The 20743-nt window shown below is 45.0% G+C and overlaps 1 protein-coding gene across 1 annotated transcript in view; it reads right to left on the reverse strand.

Moving 5' to 3' along the window:
* Positions 1-20743, reverse strand: part of LOC106801185 (neurexin-3-like) — a 439076-nt gene that overhangs the window by 405458 nt on the left and 12875 nt on the right. The window contains exon 2 of the mRNA XM_087447773.1: positions 595-612. Coding sequence (XP_087303899.1) covers positions 595-612 — 18 coding nt within the window. The remainder of the gene's footprint in view (positions 1-594; positions 613-20743) is intronic.

Below are 20743 nucleotides of genomic sequence, written 5' to 3' on the forward strand. Positions count from 1 at the left end.
TTGACAAAAAATATGCCTCTTCTTTTTCTTTTTGCTTTCTTTTTTTTTCACAGTGAGCATGTATTAGTTACATAACCAGAAAAAAAATAATATTGCTAATTTCATTGGAAAAGAAAGGCCATTTCTTCGAATAAAAAGAAAGAAACCTTCTTTCATTCACATCATATTTTCCATACTAAGTATGTCACATCTTCAATTTTCAACCACATGAAGCTATAGAAGATAAGTTAATTTATGGAAGATGAGGCAAAAATGCTCATTAATTGGAGAATACATGTCTTAAGAACACCTTTTAAAAATATTTTTTTAAATGCTCATTTTCCACTTCTTTGATTCACCCAGAAATATTAATCAGAAGGAAGTGATTGTATAAGCATGGGAGTCACATTCCTTTGGTTTTAAAATGGTTCTTCAAAACCAATACCAATCCATCAATTCAAGGCATTTCTTCTAACCCTAAATCAATGAAAATGCAATGTACTCAGATTTCTCTTCTGTTTAGAGTCCCTAGAAAAGGTCTCACTCAGAGTCAAAACATGCGCAATCTGGCAGACGGGAAATTTCCATGGCAGCTGTGCAAACACAAAGACTCACCTGGGCCTTGACTGACATCTGTGGCAGCATTTTCAAAGGGAGGGAAAAGGAGAGAGGAGGGGGAGAAAAACGAAGAAGAGCGTTAGCAGCACACACACACAATGCAATGCGCCCTTGCATGACTACCAAGTTCATGCAAGACCCCAAAGGTGCTCAGCTTCTGAGCACTCAGTTCTACCTTCACCCCAAAACCACCCATGCAAGCCGAGGGGCCAAGCTCCCTTTCCACTGTGCATGTAGCAAGAGAGGTGAGCTTCACATCTGTCCGGAAAGACATCATCCTGGAATCAGATAGGGCTCCAAAGAACCAAGCAGACTGGAATTCTGCAAGAATATTGGTTAAAATATTCTGATTGATTTCTGCAGACCGACACCCAAGCAAATCCTCCTTTCCTCCAGATAGAGAACACTGGACATGAAGTCAAGCAAGGTTTCCCAGCAGAAAGAAAAAATAGTAATAAACCACTCCCTTGAGGAACAAAGAAAAAGAGGCATAAGAATTAAGAGCAAGTTGCAGCATGATCCACCATGTAGGACTGAAGGACAGAAGATCACAAAACATTTATAATTCCCTCCCTCCCTAATATTCCCAGGGACCATTCTTCATCACAGACAGCACAGTGTGTGCATGAGATTGTGTGTGACTAGATCATTTGCCATACAAATTGAAATTGTCTGCTCCCTTAATTTTTCTCCTTGCTGTTTACCCCATCATTAAGGACAGGAATCGCCATTTGAAATCACTTTTGACAACTACAAATAAACATGCGGGCCTGGGACGGCTGACATTTGAATTAAGCCAATGAACTTTCAAAAAATGAAGAATAGTTCACTTTCATCATCTTCATGAACCCAATCTCCTCCTACCCTCAAATGTAAACTAGAATCATGCTGGAGAAGTCTACCCAAGAGCAGCCCAAAGCCTTGTTAAAACTCCTACCCCTGACCCGATAGGATACACCACAGCTGAGGAGAAGGAACGGGGGCTGCTTCAGGAAATAACTGGCCATCCAGGCAAACCTAGGTGACTCACTTAGAATCACCGAATGGTGGGTCTGGGATATCCACAGACATTATCTAGTTTAATTCTTTTTCATTACAATGGAGGACGAAAGAGTTTGAGAGACTTGCCCACATTTACACAGCTAGTTCAGGGACAGAGCCTAGGAAAGACTCTAGATCTTTTGAATCCCACCCAGTTCAACATTCATTCAACCAAAACTCAGGTCCCTCAAGGGTGTATGGGACCTGAATTCAGTTTGCAGTCTAAAGTGAGACCCTGAAGCCAAGCGAGAGCTGGGTGAGAGCCTTCCAGCTACCCTGTGAGTAGGTGATAGGTTATCCTCTGTGCCTCTAATTTGCTGCAATCAGATTTGTACATGTCCAGTGAGTTCCTTAGGGCTCTTGCCCCAGGAAAATCCAGGTGCTAACTGAACAGGGCTGTGCCCCAGTGTCTGAGAGGGGCATACCCATAGCAACAGCTGAGCATTTCTCCAGCCACACCCTGTATTCCCTAGAAGATGTATCTGCCCAAAGAGACTTCTAGGCAGCTCTGAATCATTCCTCAGCCACACCCCCTTTCAGGTTTTCTGGCGAGTTGTTAGATTTAGGGGTGGAGTGGCAGGAGTGAGGGAGAAAAGAAGCAAAATAGAAGAGGTGGGAAGGGAAAACATGGTGCATAAATAACTAGGCTGGGCCATTAACCGTGATTGATGGATTGCCTAGAATAATGGTCCTTAAAATACCCCTTCATTAAACAGGATATCAAACTATTTACACCTGTTGGAGTTCAGCGGTGGGAGTGTCAACACCATTGTTCATAGAAACACACTTTTTGAGGGCACCAAGGCCCAAGGGAGACAGGATACCTTGGAACCCCAAAGTTCTTTTGATGCTAAGTTGCCCATTTGGGCCTCGTGGTTACAAGCCTAAATTCTGGAGACAGACAGGTCTGGGTTCAAATCCCAGCCTGCTTGATGGTCTTGGGTCAATCACTGAACTTCTCTCTAAGGGTCGTTCTCCTCAGCTATAAGATGGGAAGATAACAGAGCCTCCCTCTTGGCACCATTATGAAAATTAAATGAGATTAAATACTTGTAAAGCATTTAACTCAGTACAAGGCAAACACTGCATAAATGTTGGTTGCGCTGATTGTTATCATTTTGAATTACCCCAGACAGAATTACCAAAAAATGTTGACCAGATGGCTCCCTGTAAATGCCAAGAGACCACAGGAATTAAGCTATGGAGTTTTTTTGGTGATTTGGGTTCAACTCTTCTATTTGTGAATGAAGACGTCTGCTCCTCTGCTCCAGCCCACCAACGCCCCCCATCCCCGCCCCCAGTCATCTTCCCTTCCCTCCCCCACCCCCGGAGTCCTCAGTGGGAGGTGGGGCAAGGGAGACTGAAAGGGTTCTGGGTGAGCAGAAGCAGAGGTCAAAACAAATTCCATTCTTATTTCTTGTGTTTTCCCTCCTGAAGCCTTCATTTGGCCCAATTCTAGTTCTGTGCATAAAAAAAATACAGCATCTCTTCTTGCCAAAGAGGAACAACAGGCCACCAAGAAAAATCCCCTTTAGCCAGGGGTCAGGGTCCAAGCTCAGTCCCCAGCTCTGGCACCAACCTGGAGACAATTCTGAGCATTATGTACAACCTGAGGAGTAGAGAGACACTGTATCACCTGGTCCCTGTCCCAAGAGGCAGCCAGTGACCTGAATCTCTGCATTCAGTTCTGATCAACAGAACGAAATGGCAAAGGTGGGAGGGGGTGGTGGAGGGGGATGGGCAGAGGGTGGGATCAGAACCTCACAGCACCCTCTGCTGCACTTTCCCCCTTCTTTCTTTTTTTTTTTTTTGTGAGGAAGATCAACCCTAAGCTAACATCTGCCAATCCTCCTCTTTTTTTGCTGAGGAAGACTGGCCCTGGGCTAACATCCATGCCCATCTTCCTCTACTTTATATGGGACGCCACCACAGCATGGCCTGACAAGTGGTGCGTCGGTGCGCGCCCGGGATCCTAACCGGTGAACCCCAGGCCGCCGCAGCGGAGCACACGCACCCAACCGCTTGAGCCACCGGGCCGGCCCCCTTTCCCCCTTCTTTCTGTAACAAGTCCCAGCTGTCTTCTTGGGAACCCCTTTTCCCACCTTAATCCATGTGGCTTGGTAGAGGTGACCGTCACCCCCACCTTAGCTCCAAGGGTAGGCATATGACTCAGGCCAGGTCATGGGCATCCATGGCTAGATTGTCGGGGATTCAGGCTCTGGATCAATAGACTGTGTAGACTTTGTGCCAGTTACCTAACCTTCCTGTGTTTCAGTTTTCTTATCTGTAAAATGGGTGTGATAATAGTTCCTACCTCCTAGCGTTGCTGTGAGGAGCTTACAACAGTACCTAGCACATAGAAAGCCCTCAGTCAATGTTAGCTGGTAATTTTATTACCTTCATATATGAGAGGACAAGGGTATCAAAAAAAACCTCAACGTTTCCCATGGTCACACAACAAGGAAGGCTGACCTGGGATGTGGTTGCGGTTGTTTCTGACTCCACGTCTTGCTGCCTCCCCACTTCCAAGGCAATCATCCCCAGAGCTCACTCTGTCTGTGGTTGCTACTGGTGTCCAGCCTGGAGGCTGTGTATGGGGGAGCAGCACTGGGCCCCAGGACTGGCCAGAGGAAACATACATATGTAAATGTGCATATATATGTCAATTTTATTAATAGATAAAAAGTGGAGGCAAATTGCAGAAGAAAGGGCAGTTGACAACCAGATGCGATTGATCCCGGAGAGGTGACATCCTCACCCATGCCAGCACTTCCTCAGCTCCCTCCTGCTGTTTTATTTTCTCACACTGCTGGGCCTGTAGTTTTCCAGAGCGCCACTGCATTTAAATCTATATTCTATTTTCTCTCCTAGAAAATAGGTCAGATCCAAGGCAGAGTTCACCAGGTGGGGTCCCGGAAGGTTTGGCTGGGCCTCGCCTCCAGGAGGCTGGCTGTGCGTGTGCAGCCCGCCCCACGATCCCCAAAGCTCCTCCAGGGGCATGAGGACGGGTATGGAGGTAGAAAGTGGGGGAATCTTGGGCTCCTGCCGCTTGAGAAGATCTAGTCCCAGTGAAGGGTGAGGTGGGAGGGTTCTCCAAGCTGGGTTATCCTCTGCAAGTGCACAGCGGCAGATGGAGGGTCCTTTCTTTTCCCCCATGGTTAGAAGAACCAGATCTCCCCAAACTGCAGGAAATTGTTTCCTTTGAACTTTAAAATAACCATGCTGAATGTATGCACTTGCAGCCAAAGTTGTTGTTGAATACACAATAAGTGTCCATGGGGTACTGAGTGGAGGTGGGAATGCCCTAGTTTACTTCTTCCCTGGTTGTGATGCTGAAGAGAGTGGGTGAAGGGTGGCGGCAGCTTTCAAATCCTTCCTCCTCTGGTTTGCTCCCCCATCCCTGGTTTGAGCATGGCGTTCCTAACAGAAGTGGCTGCAGACGAAGCCAGAATTTGTTTTCACCAGGACTTTTCCCCCCAAGTATTTCTCGAGGACCTGCTATCCACTGAGGTTAGTGTGAGTGCCAGAGCTAGGAGGACGGGAGAGGGAAGGTGCCAGGTTATACGGGCCAGTCCTCAGCCCTCCTGTCACAACAGTAGAAGAAACCAATACTAACTGAGCAGGTCCTGCCTAGAACCTGTGCATTTGCTCTCCCTCTGCCTGCACAGTCTTTGTCAGGCACGTGGAAGGCTGTTCCTCACTTCAGGTACCAGCTCAAATACGACTTCTGCAGAAAGGACTACTTTAACCACCTTCTCTAAAACAAGGACCCTCCTCTGCCACTTATTCTGCTTTTCCTTTCTTCATGGCACTAATCCCTATTTGACATTATATGATGGATCTATGTTATTGTTTCTATCCCCCATTAAATCCCCCCATGAGAGCCAGAGTAGTGTCTGTTTCATTCACTGCTTGTATGCACAGTGTTTGAGCAGGGTCTGGCCTACGACAGGTGATCAGCAATATGTATTGAACGGTGAGTACATCATCTCAATTGATACGATTCACTGAGATAGATACTATTAGTAGCTCCATTTACACCTGAGAAAATTGAGGCTCAGAAAAGTTAAGGCAGGTGCCTATGGACAGAGAGGCAGAGCTGGGATCGGACTCTGGGTCTCTCTTAACCCTCTTACTATATTAGAAACCCTGTTTTCTTCTGCATTGGCCTCCTAATCAGGTAGTCTATATCCATATGATAACAAAGATAGAATCTGGCAGCTCTAGAGAAAAGAAAGCATTCTATTTCCTGGTAATTCTAGCAAAATTTCCTGGGAAGGCTCTCATTGGTTTGGCTTAGGATACATGTCTGTTCCTGAGCCAATTACAGTGTCTGGCATCACATGTCAAAGAGTTGAACACTCAGATGAAATGAGATAATGTCTATATGTCCCTAGCACAAAGCAATACTAGTCCTGATAGAGCTCACACGTATGGAGCATAATCTGCGTGCTAGGCACTGCTGCCAAGTGCTTTGTATACATCTTCTTATTTAATTTTCACCACAACCCTAACAGGCAGGAACAGTGTTCAACCCATTTTACAGATAAGGAAACTAAGTCCCAGAGAGGATGCTCTATCATCATTAATACCTCTCGTAGTCAGAGTAGCACATCAGATAAGGGTCAAGCTCTATTTCTGAATAAAAGAATAAACCAGGGCAGGTACCATCTAACCCATCAAGCTACAAATTAGGGATAAGAATACTGGGCATCTCACAGAAGTGAGAAAAAGTCACAGCCGAGGGCCGAGGGAAGGGGTCAAATGCAGTCTGACCATAGGCCTGGACAACTGGAGCCACTGCCCTGGGCTATCTGCTTTAGAGGGGCCTGCTCTCACCCTTCTGCAGCCATATCCCACCCCAAGAACTGAGGAGTCCACAGGGCCAAATGGATGTCTCACCCAGAACCAGCAACACCGACAATTCCCCCTTGTAGAGTACACTCTGTACTCGGAATCTCTTGTCCAAATTGCCCCAGATCCACATGGACCCCTTCACCGGGTCCATTCTCCCAGAAGCAGACCAACCACTAATGTGTGTACTCCAGTGTCAAGAAATGGCCAAGGGGAAGCTGTTTGCAGGATCTGGGGCTGGGGTGTCCACACAAATGTGCACGAGGGCCTTCGTGGTGCTAGAGGAAGAGAGAAGGGAGGCTGCCCCCGGGCCTCCATGGACGTTCTTGCCGCAGCCCCACAGATAACAGCGCAGGCTTTCCACTGAGGATTCACCTGACTAGAACATTAGGAGGAAAAAAAAACGGCAGAGACTGTATCTCCCAGCGGCCTATCCTTTCTGCCCCTGGGGAGAATGAGAACAAGGTTCTTCCCTCTCCTTCAGGAACAAATACAGAAACTGTTTTTTTAGTTGCGAGGTAAAGCAAACTTCCAGCAGCGAAGAGGCTGGGTTTCCTGCGTTCTGGGGCTCTTTCCAGCTCTCGTGTCTGAGCTCTTCAAACACAGGAAGAGTTGTCTCTCCACAAAAGGCCAGGTGGTGTTAGCTTCAGCCCCGACACAGAGCCCATTTATCCGCCTTTGTAGAAGACCAAGCCCCCAAGCCCCAGTGCTGTTTGCTTTTGTTCTTTGATGCTGATAACTCCAGATTGCAAGCTGGAGCAGAGAGGTAGCTGCTGGGTCAGGTGCGGGCCAGCCTGGAAGGCAGCAGGAGGGAGAGGAGCAGGACGAAAAGCAGGAGGGAACCGGGACGGCGCTCCGGTGGGCCAGGTCACTGCTGGGCCCAAATACCTGAGGGCGCTCACATACTTGTAGTGGTCTGGCTTGGGGAACCAGAGCTTGACTGACAGATGGGGCAAGAGGCACTCTACTTGTTACAGAGACAATCGGCGATCAGTGCAGACAGCAATTTGGATTATTTTTTTTTTTTAATGCTTTAGGGGTTTTAAACACAGACATGGGAGTAAGGCAATCTGGGGTTGGAATTCCGGCTTTGCTCCTTGTTATTAAAAATATTTTTGTCAAATTTCTTAGCTTCACTTTCCTCTTCAGCTACATGGGAATAATGGCAGTAGAGTCAGTTCTGCCAGCAGCACCAACACATTCATTCCTAAAAGTCACCCCACTATGCAATATCGCCCAGGAAAAACCACAGGGCTGATAGGGAAAACGGGGTTGGGGCACAGCACTCCAAAACTTCATCCACGACACATAATGAAAGAACCCACTTCACATGTGTTAAATGGTTAAGAAATACATAAATACTACAATAAGTATAGCACTTGAGAAAGACCTGAAGTTTGCTTCCAGAAGTGGGAAGCTTGTGAGTTGTGAACTAGTGAGAGGTCAACTGAAATTGGATGAAAAGTTGTGACACCAGGTGTGGATGGTGTGGCTCAGAGCATACATGGTAACAGAAGTCGCTGGCACGTGTGTGAAGCGTGTGCACTTTGTGTATTCCTACAAAGCCTGGTTCAGCTGACTGCAGCTTTCTGCCTTCACCTAGTGCTTCTCATGGACAAAATCATGCATAATCAAAAGCAAAATTATTATGCTCAAATTGTTCCCTAATATATCAATCACATTGGAACAAATTTGCATTTTCAAAACAAGCATTATAGCAGAACTGACTGTACCTAATTTATATGACTGTCAGGAGGATCAAATGAGATGATCCATATAAAGTGCTGAGCACAACACCAGGCACAGAGTAAACATTCAATAAACACTTATGGAAATTGTTATTATTAATGTCTCCGCTGGCGTGTTGACACATCCCTTGTAAACTGAAAGTGCCAAGTTGAGTTTCCATCCAGCAGTTTAAGCCTTGCAAACAAAAGGCATCTCTAGCTAAATAATACTTCCCAGCCTTAGGCCATGAGGTTGCACCTGCAACAGGCTCCCATCCAACAGGATGAGGGCTTTAGCAAAGTTCTCATAGCAGATGGGCACTGCCGTGGGGACATGGCCCAAATGCCAACCTCCTAGGTCAAGAAGTGGATGCTGTCCTCCCCAAATGGGCATGACCAACCAGGAAGAAGAGTACACACCTGCATCTCAGAAAACACCAGGAAATACTACGAGAAACTGACCCAAATGAGAGGATGTCCCATCATCTGCTGGGATAGAGAGGAGTGCATCACAGGAGGGGAAGAAATAAGTCAATCTTCATGTTGGAAAACAGCCCAGAGCAGACATCTTCAACTTCTCTGCCTCCAGCAGAGAGCACAGGCACCCCAGAAGAAGCAGGCTCTGGAGCCAGGAAGACTTGAGTAAAAATCCTGGCCCTTCCAGACACTCTGTATATGAGCTCAGGCACATTAACTAACCTCATTGAGCCCTAACTTCCCAATCTGTAAAATGGGGAAAACCTACTTATCTTGTAGGACTGATGCGAGGGTTTTAAGGAGCTAATGCATGCAAAAGCACTGAGAGGGTGTCTGGCACAGAGGAAGCGGTAATCAACGAGGGCAAATCATAATTATTGCATTACTTGACTCGAGTGAATTCCTTGAGACAGAGGATCTGCCCTCTTTCCAAGAATTCCTTGCTCTCTGAAAAGACTAACTCCTCAAGACTTATGCCAATTGGAAGAAAGGTCTGGGAGAAGCAAGTGGGTTTCCCAGGGTTTCAGTGGAGGCGAGTTCTGCAAATAGTGCAATTCAGTACAAGAAGAGCCTTGGAAGGGGAGGCCCACTGCAGCTCCTCTGTAGGGGGTGCTGTTATGGAGTGTGGGAAAGAGCTCTGGGTTTGGAACCAGAAGTCCTGGTTTTTTATTTTGTTTTCCTAAATATTTTCTATTGTGGTAAAATACACATGACATAAAATTTACTATCTTAATCATTTTTAAGTGTACAGTTCAGTCTTATTAAGTATCTTCATATTGTTGTGCAACCATGCATCTCCAGAACTCTTTTTTTTTTTTTTTTTTGGTGAGGAAGATTAGCCCTGAGCTAACATCCGTGCCCATCTTCCTCTACTTTATATGTGGGACACTGCCACAGTGTGACTTGATAAGCAGTGCGTAGGTCCGCGCCTGGGATCCGAACTTGCAAACCCCGGGCCACCAAAGCGGAGCGCATGAACTTAACCGCTATGCCACCAGGCCGGCCCCTCCAGAACTCTTTTCATTTGACAAAACTGAAAGTGTACCCATTTAAACAATAACTCCCCAAATTTCCTATCCCTAGCCCCTGGCAACCACCTAGGAACTTCCCTAGAACCTCATATGAGTGGAATCATACATTATTTGTCCTTTTGTGCCTGGCTTATTTCACTTAGCACAATGTCCTCAAGGTTCATCCATATTGTAGCATGTGTCAGAATTTCCTTCCACTTAAAGGTATGTATGTGCCACGTTTTGCTTACAGAAGCCCTGGTTTTGAACCCTGACTTTCCACACTAGTACCAGCGGTGTGATCTTGGGCAACTCACCCAGTCTCTCTGAGCCTCAGTTTTCACATCCATAACTAGTGGGAATAATGACACTAATTACATGACCAGGTTGCAGTGAGGTTTAAATGAGACAATAAAAGGGGAAATACTTTGTACACAATTAACTGCTATGTCATTCATCTAACACTCCAGAAATAATAATAAAGTGGCAATTCCTTATTAGCCACTATGCTAGATCCTAGTACCAAAAAAAAAAGATTAAGCGGGGTCCCTATTCACAATAATATTATAAAAGAAATAAAAATATATGACCCAGAAGACAAGTGCAGGGATCATTGTGCATTATAGTCTCTGCTATTTACTGAAGGCCTCCTGTGTGTCAATCACCTGGGGAAGCATTATATATCTATATGACCTCATTTAATCCGGACATAGATACTGTTGTTATTCCCACTTAACAGAGAAGAAAACCAAGGCTCAGGGAAGTTAATATCCCCAAGTCCACTCAGCTCACAAGTAGTGGCCGGGATTTAAACTCAGATTTCTCTGAATCCAAAGCCCTTTTCCTTCCCACAGTACCATCCATCCATCCATCCCCTATTATTTTTTCCCTCACTGGTCTAACCACCCAATTCTATCACCCTATGGGACATGGGGGCAAATTTCAAGAAATTGGTGTGGAAAACTGATGGAAAGAATTGATGGTCATTAAGTGCTTTCGAGCGTCCACAACATCGGCCACTGGGCAGGATCTCAGGACTCATATTTCAGAGAAAAGATTATAAGTTGGGGCAACAGATCCAAAACTGAATTCCATAAAAAATACAACATCCGGCAAGATGTGTATAGGAGTTTCTTACCAAAAAAAAAATCTGTGGTCAAATAAACTTAGAAAACAGTGAGTTAAACAAACGTAATCCTGTCTCTCTATGGCAAGACTTCAGAAAGCCTCCCTACACTAAGATACATTGTGAAGTCCAAGAGGGGAGAGAGTGTGCAGTTTTCCCCATGTTTCTGGAACATTAGATACTTTTCTCTACATAAACACCTAGTAATATCTCACAGAACACAGTTCGAGAAAGCCTGGCTTTGAGGCTCTCAGAAAAGCTGGGAAGACTTTCAATTTATCATATGCCTTTATCCTCAGTCTTTTTGTCCCCACAGTGAGTCTTTGTGCCTGGTTCATTTTGAAATAGCTAACATTTATTGACCACTTACTACATGCCAGACACTGATTTAGGCACCGGAGACCCAAAAAAACGGCCCTGGATGCGGTTAATAGTAAATCTAATAAACCAAGAGAGTACATTAACATGATAGGGTGGCTGTATATGGCCATCCATTATGGCACTTAGCACTAATAGGGGATTCAGGCTTGACAGAGAATGCTTCAAATCTTTTACTGGAGAAACCCTGAAGTGGCCCCCAGAGGATGGACAGCAACAACTAAGTGGAAAGAAATCTCGTAAGAACACGTCAGTATATCTGACCGGTGGTCAGATTGATACCCCTGAGGGTTGGGCTCCCTAGAAGGCATGTATGCACCAGAAAGACCATAAGCTTTGAGCTTAAATACCAAATTTGCTATTTATTATGTGACCTCGGATAATTACATTGGGGATCATTACATCAATTTCAGGGTTGTCAAGAAAATCAAGAGGCAAATGCATATAAAATGCCTAATGACCTGCCTGGCACCATGTTTAGTGCACATTAGTTCCATTTTCTTTGATTGGTAACATCCTGGAGTCATGTGCTAAGAAAGAGTCTGAGGCTGCAAATGGACTTAGAAAGAAAAGAGGGTCATGATTGATCAGCAGTGTCTGCCATGGGCTTGAGAAGGAAGGGGTCACATAGTGGCTCACGTTAGCTGGGAACTTTCAACTGAATGCTTCCCCAAGTGTCTTTGCTCCGAGAAAAGGAGTTTCTAGTGACCTGGGGGAACCTCAGAAGAAAGCAAGTAGCACCCTAACAGGCTTTCTCACGACTAAGCACCTGTCAGCTTTTCCACTTTGCCTTACCCCTCCCTTTCTTTCATTTTCAGAAAACGAGCAAGGGTGATTCCTTCCCTTTATGAAACAGAGTGTGTAGTGATGTGAAATTAGTACAGTATCTGCTGTGGACATAAAAGAATCTTTTTTGAGTCTGAGAACCAGGCATGTAGCCTATTAATTAGTACAAGTCCCATTCTTAAGGGCTCAACAGGACTCTGCAGGCCCTTCCAGAGGGAACTCAGAAACCCTGGCAGGGAGGCATTCCACTGCCAGGAACCATAGCGATCAAGCAAGCAGAGGGGGAGCCCTAGAAGGAACTTCACGTTTTACAAATTGATAATATGCTTTTTGAGTTCTAATTATTATTAATCACCATTTTTATCTTATAATTTCTGTGGCACTACAGTTGAAAAATAGTAAAAACATTAAAATGGGGGGATTATTTATGTGATTGTTTCAGAGAGAACAGAATAGAGGAGACGCAGAGAATTTAGAAGTGGAAGAGTTCTAGGATGTCAAGCAAATGCATCCCTTTTGTTTTACAGGTTCATTCCATCAACCCATATTTGTTACACATATCCATGTCCAAGGGACTGTGCTCGGCACTGGGGTGATGGCAGATGAACAAGACAGACACGGGTCTGGCACTCTTGGAGCATAAAGTCTAGCTGGAGAGATGGGCCACAAATAACCAGACAATTAATTATTTAATTCTAATTGTGATCAGAGCCATGAAGTTGCGCAGGATCCTTTGAGGCTCAGATGAGGGAAACAGACCCAAGACAGGGCAATTGACACTGTCCATCCAGCTGGACAATGTTGAGGCTGAAACCAGAATTCAGGGCATCTGCACCCCAGTTCACTGCTGTTCCCACTGTGCCACAGCAGGGGCACCAGGGCATGGACAGGAGGTCTGGGAGAATTATCCAGCACTAAGAGTATGGTAGTGACAATGGGGAGAGAAAGGCAAGTGGCCACATCTCTGCAGCTTTCACAAAGGAGCAAGAGCGTGAGCTTGGAGATTTCACTGTCTCCCCAGACACTCCCTCATGCATTGTAGCGGTGAAAACTGTTTCAGCTACACTAGGGTGGGGGCCTAAACGCTAGAGCCTTAGATTGTCAGGACAACAAGGAGGAGAGAGGAGATCCTCACTCAAAATCAATTAGTGAGGGCAGAGAATGGGGGATGTAGACCCACCACCCAGGCTGAGCTCTAATCTATCTGCTGTACTTTGCTTGGGAATTAATCACACAAATCCCTTGATAAATCTGAGGCCGTTATTAGACAACACTAATATCCCCTTAGAGTAATCCAGACAAATACACTGAGAGAAGGGGGAGTCCTGAATGGCTGGAAAACAGACCGCTTTGATGTTCGCGGGCATCCGCACAAGAACACGCTCATAGGCACTGCCCCACCCCCATCCCCAGATGTCTGTTCCCAAGAGCATCATGGGCTTCTGCCCTGATCGCCCCAGGCCAGGGGGGTGAACTGAAGGATGGGAGAGCAAGGCCTGGATTCCCTCCCCTCCCCAACTCTGCCACTGACCTAATTCTCCACGAGAGAGGATTTTGCCTTTTTAGTCCTGCTTGTTTGTAAATCACGCCACCCTCGTGCACACACAGCTTAAGGAGAGCCTAGTTAGGAAGCAGGGAGAAGCTGAGAAGCTTCAAACTGTGGCCCCAGCTGCCATTTCTTAGAGAGGTGGGGTCAGCGGAAATTCTGTTAGGTTCAAAAGAGGCACTGGGAGGTGGAGGGTAGAAGGAAGAAAGCATACCATCAAGGTCGTCCCAATTTTACATTCTTACTCTGCCCTTCACTGAACTGGAGGAGCTGTATATTCTAAAATCACCCAACAGAACTCTGCCATGAACTTGACGTATGAGCTTGGGTAGGTCTCTCAATCCTTTTGGGTCACTGGTCTCTATAATCGACATAGGACATTTTGACCCTGACATTTTGACTCCTCCAGGATGTCTTGCCTGCTAAAAAAAATTTTTAAACATCAGGAAAGAGGCTGAATTTAGTTGTGGAAAGAAGACATGGCTCTTTGAAGTACAAAAATTGACCTGGAAAAACATTAGACCTGTCAGAAAAAAATCAACACAGAATGGAACCGACAGCAGCTAAAAATGCACATGGTAAAATATGTTATTGACTGAAAAATTGAAGGAAGAATCAAACATTCTTGACAAAATTTAGACCAGCAAATCTGACGTGAGAAAATTGAATGTGGTAGAAATAATGACCACAAAAGGACGTTCACAATGGTAGAAACTATACAGACACAAAAAACTTGATAGGCACACAAAAAAATAACCGATCGATGAATCAAATCTCCATTGTAGAAGACACATGCAGCAGAATTGATCTTGTTAAAAATAATTGAGTAAAATAAAAATGAATTGGAAAAATCAGAAATGATTTAACTATGTTGAAGAGAAAATTGATTGAGGAATAATAAGAGCCCCACATCATTTGATTCTAAAAAATACTCCCTTGATAAAAATGTTTCAGTGTTGGTATAATCCTGATTATACCAACATAGAGTTAAAAGGTCTCAGGGTCTAACTGTGTAATCAAAGCATTTGATAAATGCTAAAGAAAAATAAATTATATGATCTCAGAGGTCCTGTCCAGTTGCAATTTTTTTTTCTGATAAAAGATCAGAATAGAAAGTGAATAAAATCATACAAATAGTTTACTCTTAGGAAGAAGATAGCATGGTAACCAGCTATTGCCTGCAACAATGGTTCTCAGACTAATAGCGCTTATTTACCTATAACATATTTAAAGCAATTTTGGAAACTAATATAGGATAATCATATTTTTATTTTGACAAGAAAGAACAAAAACTCAAAACTGACACTTTGTATTATCTTATTTTCTTAAAAAGAAAAGGCATTTTAACACTCGAAAAATAAAAGGGCATAATCTCAGAATTAAAAAAAAAAAAAAAATTGGGGGCCGCCCCATGGCCTAGTGGTTAAGTTTGGCACCCTCCACTTTGGCGGCTCAGGTTTAGTTCCCAGGCGTGGACCTACACCACTTGTCGGCGGCCATGCTGTGGTGGTGACCTACATACAAAATAGAGGAAGATTGGCACAGATGTTAGCTCAGGGCAAATCTTCCTCAGCAAAAAAATAAAAATAAAAAAATTGAATGTGACTTTACAGTAAACTTTCTACATTATGTTTTTTGTTTTGTTTTGTTTTCTTGAAGAATGGTAAAGCTTCATTCTAGCCCCTTTGTAATGTGTCTGCTGTTCTGCCAGGTGGAGGGTAGATGGAGAGTCTCTCTGTGCTTCAGTCTCCTCATCCGTACAATGGAGATAAAAGGTAGCATAGTAAATGTTCAATAAATGTTCACCTGAAACCTAGGAAGCATAGGCCATTTAGGATCAAGCTGATTCCCGGCCTCAGATTGTACCCCTACTCCTCCATGCTGAGACTTCTTTAAGACATTCTGGAATATAAATGGCCCTGGTAACAATAGCTGAAAAGCGTGGACTGATCAGGGCAACCCCCTCTTCCTCTTCATGTACCAGGAAAACACACGTGGCAGGTGGGAGGAACTGGGAGGGCAGGACCGAGAATGTAAGCTCTGGGAAGAAAGGGTAGCTAGTTGGAAGTGCTCAAGCTGATCTCTGGGCTGTGGTTGGGACTCATGCAGTGTGACTATTTGAGGAACAAGTCTCTTTAGGCTGGCAGAAATGACACTCAATGTGGCTTTCTTGTTCCAGCAGCCTTTCATCTTTACTTTCTCCACAAAAGAACTTCCTTTAGACAGAAATTCTACTCCCAAATCCTCACCTCTAGGATTGTAAACTCTGGATGGAGATGTCCATGTGTATGCACACTTACCAGACAAGATCAGCTGTCCTCATTCTATCACACTGATGGCTTCTCTTTCCCCATCCCCAGACAGTCCTTCCTCCATCCATCCATCCATCCATCCATCCATCCATCCATCCATCCATCCACCATCCATCCATCCATATTGGATCCATCCATCAACCATATTCCAAGCAAATACATAGAAGTAAAAGACAAGGTTCCTGCCAAGGATATTAGACTAATCAATCTTGTTCTTAGGCCAAGCAAGTGACAATGAACATGTGCAGCCCCCTCTCCATTGCTTTCTCCCTGCTCTTTCTCATCTTTAGATGTCACCTCCTCAGAGGGGTCTCCCTGACCAATCTTTTTCTCATTGGATCTCCCCTCACCCTGTTCTTTCCATCTGTAGCACTCATCACTATTATAATTATACACTTATTGGTCTATGTTTTCCATAGCTACATTTTCCTCTAATTTGTAAGATCCAGGAAGACAGGCATCACAGCTGTTTTGACCACCACAGATTGTGCTTGGCAATCAATGTTCTTTTGAATCAATCCATTCTCTCAAGCTGCATATCTTTTCTCAGCATGATATAGGGGAATGGATGCTAGACTGGGAGTTAGAATCCCTGGGCTCCACTCCTAGTCCCCCAGCCTCTTGCTAGCTGAGTGGCCTATTGTAAGTCACCTTGTCTCTCTAGGTCACAGTTTCATAAAAGGAAGAGGTTGGACTGTGATGCTCGAGAGGGCGGAGGGGTAATGAAATATATGTATTGGGGGAACCGATATGTAAATTGAAACCATATTTATTTTACAATTTAATACAAGCAAAAGATTGCCACCAAAGCTTGACAAAAAGCCTATTGGATAGTGGGACTATGCTGGCAACAGACCACCACCAACAACAAAACTACTTGGGGGTCATGGGTTAAAAAAGATTGAGAAAATATGAATTCCAGCTCAAGCAGTCCATGGTTCCAGAGTGATTTCAATTATGGCCCAGGGGATAGAATAAGACACTAAGAACAATAAGTGGGGGGTGCAGGATAGCTTGAATGTTTCTCTTTGTAGAACATGTGTCTGAATCAGGAGCAGAGCAGAGCAAAATCACTCATGTGAAGGAGAGGGAGAAGGTCAGAGAACAGGTCAGTGAAGAAAAGACAAGTGGGGCCCTGCATGCTAGAGACACCCAGTCGGGCCAGCAGACAACAGGGTGGGGTCATCAATGGCCTCAGGAGCCACTGTTCCATGCTAGACTGAAGAGGGGACAGAGTGAGGTGAGCAAGATTTCAAACTCCAGATCAATCTCACAGGCTTGTTTCTTAGGAAGATAGATTGCTTTCTCTCTTCAACCCCGGTTCCCTCACCTATAAAATCAGGAAAACAAGAGAACCTCCCTGGTAGGGGTGGTTGAGAGAATTAAAGGAAGTCACATTTGAAAGCACTGAGCCCAGTGCCTGATGTGTAGAAAGTGCTGCATGAGAATTAGCTCATCATCATCCTCATTATTAAATTTAGCCAATCAAAATACACAGGTGATAAATCTTAAGATTTCCAAAAACTTAAAATAGCATCATTGAGGCCATACTCAGTAGCATGACTCGAACCGGCACCAAGCTAAACTCAGCCCTAAGTCCACTGGCTCCACATGTGACCCGTGAGCAGCAGACTCAGGCTAGGAGAACCAGCATGAGAAGTGGGTCCAGAAAAAGCCCTGGACCTCCTGTGATTCCTTGGAGTGTCTTAATCACACTCCTAAACTTCAGAGTCTTTTCTCTGCCAGGAGTGAAGAGGGACCCCTGGACCACAGAGACAGCTGTTATGCTCTGCATGGCTTTTCAAAGCATCCATCACTTGATGACTGCTTGGTTAACTGAGCAGCATGAAAGCACGCCTGTCTGTTCACTCTCTACCCCCAGTGCTTCTCCCGACACACAGTGGGCCCTCAGTATGTGTTTGCTGTTGTAGGAGGTGGAAAGAGGTACCTTTCGAATAACATCATCAGGTTTCAGTAATAGAATTCCCACGAGCATGCATGCTCACGTAGGCTCCATTTCTTGGTTCCCATCACACGCCAGCTGGGCCCCTAACACCTCAATTTCTTCTGCTTAGAAAAATGTTCAAAGACGTTCCCCCTCCTCCCTAGGCTCCCCATTCTGACTTATGCTGGATAAGCAACTTCAGATTGCTGAACAGCAATACACAACACAGCTGGGAGAAAATTCCTGTGTCCTGAAATTCCTGGAAAACTGTGATGCACAGCAAAGCATTCGGAGCACGGACACAGCCCCCACTCCCAGGTCTGGAGAGTTGGAGATAGGAGGAAGGTAGCAAGCAAGCAACCGGGACTGAGCCTCAATTTACTTAAGAAAGTATTTGGCTGCCTTTCCAAGCACCCCACCCCTAGGCAGAAATAGAGAAACCACAAGTAATTAATTACCAGCACTGACATCACTGGCTGCTGAGCCAGGGGCTTCCAGCGTCCCCAGGGTGGGGGACCTTGCTCTTTCAGCTCACAGGGACCAGAGTGAGAGGAATCTCTCCCCCAATCCCAGGAGAAGGTGTATGGCTTTGAGCTGAGCATCAGTGCTGGTACCCCTGAGAGTTCCAGGCCCAACTCCAAGGAAAACGTAGCCAAGGCACTTCACGTTTAACTCACATGGTCTCAAAGAAAAGCAGAGTACAGATCAGAACGCCACCTTGCTGATCTTGGGCAAGTCACTTCATTTCTCTGCATTTGTTTCTTTCAGATCTTTGGGTCCTTGATTCCCATGGGATTCTGATGTTCTAGGATCCAGAAACTCCGTCATGAGCAGAACATCCAAAACCCTCAGGTTCATCATCGATATATAAGACTTAAGTTCATCATCGATATACTAATTTGTAGAAATTTTCTCAAATGGTCAGACCTCACTAAATTGAAGGTAGAAGAAACACCAATGTGAACAGTTTTTGAAACTAAACTACATAATTTTTCAATGGCATTTTACTACTTTCTAATGCATGCCCCAACTTCAACCAGGTTAAGGAGGCGTACTCTTTCATTTATTGACCAGTGAAGAATTTTAAGGAATTTTTCTTTGTTCCTAGTTTCCTTCTACATCTCTGGTCATCTGCTTTAAACTATCTCATGGATTCCTTTTCCTCTTCTATCCTAAATAGTAAGGTTCTCAAAAGTAATGAGGTTAGCCTTCTTTGCCTCTCATCTGCCTGGACAACCTCACTCCTTGCCTGGACAACCTCATCCATGGCAAGCCTTCCCTCACCCCCTACAAAAACAACCCTGATAACTGTGCCCAGCCCTGTTCTCCTTCCTAGCACAACCTTTGCGCCCATCTGCCTCTGGGAGCAGATGTCCTACAGGTTCTGAAAAGGACACAGGATATGGACACATCAAAATTTATTAGTACCCCTCTCTCGCCTTCACTCCAAATCTGGTCCTCCCACTGACTTTCCTGTCCCCGTTATACCTACAACCAGAACAGCATGTTATCAAAACTCCTCCTTCCCCTTTTCAATGGATAATCAATAATAGTAATAACGGCTAACATTCACTGAATGCTTACTATGTGCCAAGCATCGTTCTAAACACGCTACATACACTGTCTCATTTAAACCTCACAGCAGCCCTAAATGGTGGGCACTATTAACATGATGAAATTGAAACACAGAGAAGTTAAGTCCTTTGCCCAAGTTTGCACAGCTGTGCGTGTCAGAGCAGGCAGCCTGAGTCCAAAACCACTAAAGGTCATGGCCTTTCCAATTACTAAGTTTCTCTCCTTAACATCTCTGCAGTCAGCCCTTCTTCCGTCACTGTTCCCCTTTCTCTCATAGAGATCACACAATAGCCTCTACCTGGCTTCCCTGCTTTAAGCCTTCTAGTCACCAGTGAATCCATCATGCAAACTGCCCCTGGAGCCATCTTTCTAAAATTCAAATCTGACAGTCACTACTCAACTGAAAAACTTCCAATGGCTCCCAATTGCTGGAAAAAATAATGTCCAAAATCCTTACATAGCATTTAAGATCCACCCTGCCTAACTCCTTCTCTTCTTAACCCCCATGGGCCTCAATCCTTCCTTCCAGCCACAATAACTACTGAAAACTACTGGAAACAGCATCCTGCTGTTTCAGAGGGCTGCCCTGAATGCCCCTTCCTCCCAGTCTACCAAATAAAGCTTCCAAGTCCGGCCCAAGAGTTTCCACTGTGAAATTTCCTCCAACCTGACCCCCAGCCCAAGCAGGGTGGAACACTCCCTTTTGAGCTACTCTACAAACATTCTACCTAATATTTTAACAGCTCTAATGTGTATTACACCTCTTTGCCTGAGAGGCTTCCCAACTAGATCACAGGCTCCTCAAGGGCAGGGACCACATTGGTACAGGACAAGCACTCGCTCTGTGAATGTCAGAAGAATCAACTTATTCCAATAAACAGATGGCCTATGCCAACAAATAGATGATTATACAGCAAGGACTGCTTTGCAAATGCTTGAAGATACTTCAAAGACTTTGTTCTCTTACATAATCCCAAGCTCCCCCAGCAAATACCATGATTTTTATTCTGAAAGAAGCCTGAGATACTAATTCCAAACAGTGAGGCCTCCAAAGGAGGGAGGTGCGACCAGAGCACCTTCCCATGGGGCCCTCCAAAACCACCTGGCCAGGTCAACCAAGACCACCACACACAGGGTGAGGACAGAGGAGAGGAACTCAACACAGAGACCACTGGCATCAGGAACAATTTTGGCATCAGCCTCCACCTGAAAGCCACAAGCCCCAGGGGTGAGAAATTGTAACAGGAAGCCCAGAGTTACCATAATTAAAGAGAGATAAATGTAGACTTGAGTGGCCTCCAAACTCTTCTGACCAAACTCCCCATTAGAGAAAATAATTTTACTATGTTCTCCCAATAGATGTATATTT

The sequence above is a fragment of the Ceratotherium simum genome, chromosome 24 (assembly GCF_057802395.1).
Source record: "Ceratotherium simum simum isolate JZ-2026a chromosome 24, ASM5780239v1, whole genome shotgun sequence".
Classification (NCBI taxonomy): domain Eukaryota; kingdom Metazoa; phylum Chordata; class Mammalia; order Perissodactyla; family Rhinocerotidae; genus Ceratotherium; species Ceratotherium simum.